Source organism: Polyodon spathula, chromosome 9, assembly GCF_017654505.1.
Source record: "Polyodon spathula isolate WHYD16114869_AA chromosome 9, ASM1765450v1, whole genome shotgun sequence".
Lineage (NCBI taxonomy): Eukaryota > Metazoa > Chordata > Actinopteri > Acipenseriformes > Polyodontidae > Polyodon > Polyodon spathula.
Window position 1 is genome coordinate 49766256 of NC_054542.1, and position 4824 is coordinate 49771079.

Here is a 4824-nt window from a genome sequence, read left to right on the forward strand (position 1 = left end):
GGACTGCAGAGGGCACCTGCGCAGTGGATCCAAATGTAGGGTTTGAAAAGTTTCCCCATCAAGACCAGAAGTTTCTGGAATGTCACTACCGTGAGCGCTCTGTTGAGCTGAAAGAGCTCTAAACAGCGGCTATTCTCTGCACTCTGTCATCCGACAGAGAGGACAGCATGGACCCAGAGTCCAAGCACACTCCTAGCTAGGAGGCTGTCTGACAAGGCATGAGCTGGCTCTTCACATGATTCACCGTAAGATCCAACCATCAAAGGCGGCCAGTGACGACTCTGTGTGCGCGTCTGCCTGAGCTGGAGACTGGACACAAATGAGCCAGTAGTCCAGATAATACGGTACTCTGATGCCTCTGAGTCTCCATGGTGCCAGGATAGCTTCTATGGACTTCGAAAAAGGCCCGGGGAGCTAGAGGGGCCAAACAGCAAGACCCAGGACTCGTATGCTGTTCCTTTAAAGGCCAACCGCAGGTAGTTCCTGTGTGCTGGTTCTATGGGGATGTGGAATAGGCGTCGTCTTGCCTGATTGACTGAAACAAAACATTTTGAACCTCCTTCCGCTCAGATATAGGTTGACCTGTGTAAGGTCAAGGATTGGTCTGAGGACACCATCCCGCTTGGGCACCAGAAAGCACCGGGAGTACTTTAAAAATCCCTATTGGAAAGTATTTGAGCAGCACAAGACCAGGCACACTGCAGGCTAATCTACATGATCTGTTTGAGTTATTCATTTAAATGTGTAATGCTGTGAAGAAAAAATATATATCTTATTAAAATGCACAAACCAGAATCAAATCAAATAATAGACTGACAAACAGCAGTTTAGTGCCATCTAGTGGATAGTTCAACACTTCCACTGTGTACCCTCCAACTATCTAAGCCCCTTATAATTTTGCTGTAGTTTTTTAGTTGTTATTTTCAGTTTGGCTGAAGTCTGTTTACCTAGCCACCTTACCTTTCTCCTTGGTTTAAATAAAAGTCAGATTTATTTTTTTCATAGGGTCATATTAATTAAGCAGTAGCGTGGTGGATAGTGTGTGCATTTACTGGCACAAGTGCTGGATGAATACAGCTGCTCTGTTAGGGTTGGATTGTATTCTTTATATATAGACTCGTTCCATCTCTATGGTTCTGTGTCACTCTTACCCCCATTTCTGAAGATCCTCTTCTGGGCTCCTCAGCTCTAGCAGTGCAACAGTAAGTGTATAGTAGGATTTGCGGTTGTCTTTCTGTATGCAAACTGAATGCAAGCATACGAGTCTTGGATTGCAAATCACCCACACAGCATCCTTTTTAACATGTGGTTCTCTCACCTTTGTACTCAAAACTGTAGGGCCTTTATTTCCAAATGTAATACTTCAAGAAAAAGCAAGGATAATTTGCTAAAGCAAAGCAAACCGCATTGCAAAGAGAAAAACCAAACCTCCCACACATTTTAATAAAAGATCATATTGAATTTCTCTCGTGTAGTTTGCTATTATTGGTATTCTCTGTTATGCTGTGTTGTTTCTGCTTACACTGTCGGACCAACGCTATATTACATCACCCACACAAGGAGTGGTGATAAGGTTCTGTGACTGAATTACAAGCAGGTGTGCAGTGTACCAATAGCAAGTGTTTACACATAAACTAAGGGGAAGAAAAATGCCCTTCTCTAGTGTCAGAGAGAAATCATGTCACAGTTTGCAAGGATGAGCCAGGGGACAGTAGGACTTGTTGCAAACATACATACAAGATAAACTCAAAATTCTAAACACAACAACTAACCCTACCTAGGTGTACAGCACTGCTAACCAGCAAGCCTATTCAGAACTGTGGACACAAGAGGGTGCTGTTTGGTTATTAAATGGTACTTAATCATCAATTTATAAAAAAAAAAAAAAAAAAAAAAAAAACTATACTTCTTAAAGAACGTAACAGTTGCAACACACTTTTGAAAATATGTTTATTTACTTCAAGTGCATATACCACGGTTTTAAAATAGCGCCAAGCTGGTCTGAGAAGCATCACTATATTTGCCTGTCAGCCCATTACCAAAGTCAGTGAGACCTGATGTCTTGCCCATTGTGACTGAAACTGACGTGCAACATGGAGATGCAGCTTTTTTTCTGAACACCTCAGGGATACCATTTCCATTCATTTACATATGCCATACATAGCAGCACTGCGAGAGTACGGCATTAATCAGAAACACTTAAAAAAAGCATGTTTTATTGTAACATGCTGGGTGTCTAATTGCTGTTTACCCCATTGCTTTGTATACCATCCCTTATAAAGAACAATAAACTTATAGTAAACCATTAGTCATTTAAAAAGAAAAAAGTCAAATATTTCACAAACTTTATTTGCAGTAAAGAAATTAAAGCAGACTACAACTGAAATGTTAACAGATATTACATAATTAAAATTGTGTATTTAAAAAAAAATGCTAACCTGCTACTTACATTCCTAATTTCACATGATGGCAAAGCATCTGTTGAGCCCGCTCGAAGATGGTTGCTAAGTTACGGGCTCTCACATTCCTTCCTCATGATGAGCAGTGGCTCGGGGGGTGACCCTCAGTACGATGGGCTTCTTGGTCTGCAGCAGTCCAGTGATTGACAGCTCAGGAGGGATCTGTGTCTCACTGCAGGGGGACAAGGTGGATTCCTGTAGAATCTGAACCAAAGCCGTCTTCATGGAGAGCACAGCGAATCTCATCCCGATGCAGTTGCGGGGTCCGGCTCCGAAAGGCAGGTAGGAGTAAGGTTCCAGGCGCTCTTTGTTTTCTTTGCTGAACCTCTCAGGTTTAAACTGCTCTGGCTCGGGCCACAAGTCGGGGTCCCGGTGTAGGGCGAACACTGGCACATTGACGATGGTGCCCTGGGGGATGGTCACCCCATTGATCTCAATGGTTTTTTTACACACTCTCTCAAGCCTGCCCGCTGGAGGGTAGAGCCGAAGGGACTCATTGAGCACCATATCCAGGTAGTCCATGCGTTGCAGAGCCTCGTAGGTGACAGGGGCCCTGTCCGGCAGGATCTGGTCTATCTCCTGATGCAGACGGTGCAAGCACTTGGGGCAGGTGGCCAGGTTGTACGCCACAAAGGAAAGAGAGTTGCTGGTAGTTTCGTAGCCAGCCATGATGAAGACCATGGCCTGAGCAAGGATCTCGCTGTCAGTCAGAGCCTTGTGGGGCTGCTGCTGCTCATCGTGATCTTGGGGGTCAGAAGCTCCCTCAGAAACCTGGGAATCTACCATGAGCTGCAGGAAGTCCACACGATGACTGCCATGAACGTTCTTCTGGCGGTTTTCCTTTATCTTCCTGATGGATCCTATGAAGAAGTCAGCCAGGTCCCTAGGGAAGAAGCTGATGTCCAGTTTCTCCATCAAAGGGGTGAGAAAGGGAAACAGTATTAAAAGGATGAGTAAAGGGTTGAACAGGCTGAAATTGAGCAGCTTTTTTATGTTTGTGAAGAAGGGGTCCTGGGGGTTGTTGAGAGAGTCGATGTTGACGCTAAAGGAGGTGCTGGTGATAACATCTATACTGTACGCACCAAAGATCTGCTTCATATCCACGACCTGGCTGGCCTCTGCCTTCTGCCCCAGGTTCTGCACCAGCACAGCCCCGTGGTGCTTGATGATGGGAAACATCTCCCTCAGCCGGCCGCTGGTGAAGGTGGGGGACAACACTGAGCGGATTCGTCTCCACTTCTCATCCTCCACCACCGTCAGTGCCTCATTCATGGGACCACTGACGCGGAAGTTCCTTCGGTTTGTGAAGATGGAGTAGCATTCCTTCACCAGTATGGTCTTAATGATCCCCACGTCCATGACTGCTAAAACAGGCTGCCTGCCTTCATAGCAGCCCCAGATTTTCCCGTATCGCTGGAAGCACTCTGTGTCGAAAGAGAAAAAGCCCTTCCTGTATTCCAATAAAGTTCCGATAAACGGCCATGGTCTGGGTCCTGGAATTCCCAGTCTCCTAAAGAAGTTATAAGGAGCAATGATGTAAACCATCAGCAAAATTAAAAAGGCAAAAATCAGAGCCCAAGTTTCTCTGGACAGAGTTGTCAGGAAAGCCATTGCTACTGTAGCTATAAAATGTGTTTTTTTTTTTTGTTTTGTTTTGTTTTTTTCCGGTTTTTAATTAGGTGCCCCAAATTCAAATGTTTTCACTGAAGACATTCACAGTTCACTGTTTCTGTGTTCTTCACTTATTTCGCTTCCTGGAAAACTTGTAACAAGCTCTCCGATATGTTTTGAAAGAGACGTCGTAACTCTGCTGAAGTCGGTGATGTAATTTGAACGGAGTCATCTAAAGCAGCCGTGCCAGTAGTGACTCGTATGACACATGCGCACTACGAGATATAAACTAGTACATACATAACCTCTCCTGTGTATAACTGGGAATTCATAATCATCATAGGGCTGCAAATACAATAACGTGAACTGCACATAAAATAAAGCGAGCGGGTGGGGGATACTGTAATTTATGTATTTATATCTTATATTATATCCAACCACCTTAAACCATAATATAAAATAATACGTGTTATCCCTAACCCATGTACTACTTGTACTTTTAATAAAATCACTTCAACCTGCCTGCTGCTGACTTCTGTCTATACTCAGCTTAGCGAGTTTATGTTCTCAAGTGAAATCAAATAAAATATGTAACTTGGTAAAGCAACCCCTTAGTTTAAACTCACACAACTTGTGCCTGGCTGATATCTAAATGCTATCTGCTGCTCTTGGGTGTGACGTGGCCTTATGGGAAAGTGCAGGACTCGCCGAAGCATTTTCGCAATGTATGCTGGTACCGCGCAACTCGAACGGG

General features: G+C 44.2%; 1 protein-coding gene across 1 annotated transcript; it reads right to left on the reverse strand.

The window, feature by feature from the left end:
- Positions 1-2331: 2331 nt before the first annotated feature.
- Positions 2332-4725, reverse strand: LOC121320988 (cytochrome P450 3A30-like). The gene has a single exon (XM_041259864.1). The coding sequence runs from the start codon at positions 4068-4070 to the stop codon at positions 2520-2522; it is 1551 nt and encodes a 516-aa protein (XP_041115798.1). The 5' UTR covers positions 4071-4725; the 3' UTR covers positions 2332-2519.
- Between the last annotated feature and the right edge of the window lie 99 nt (positions 4726-4824).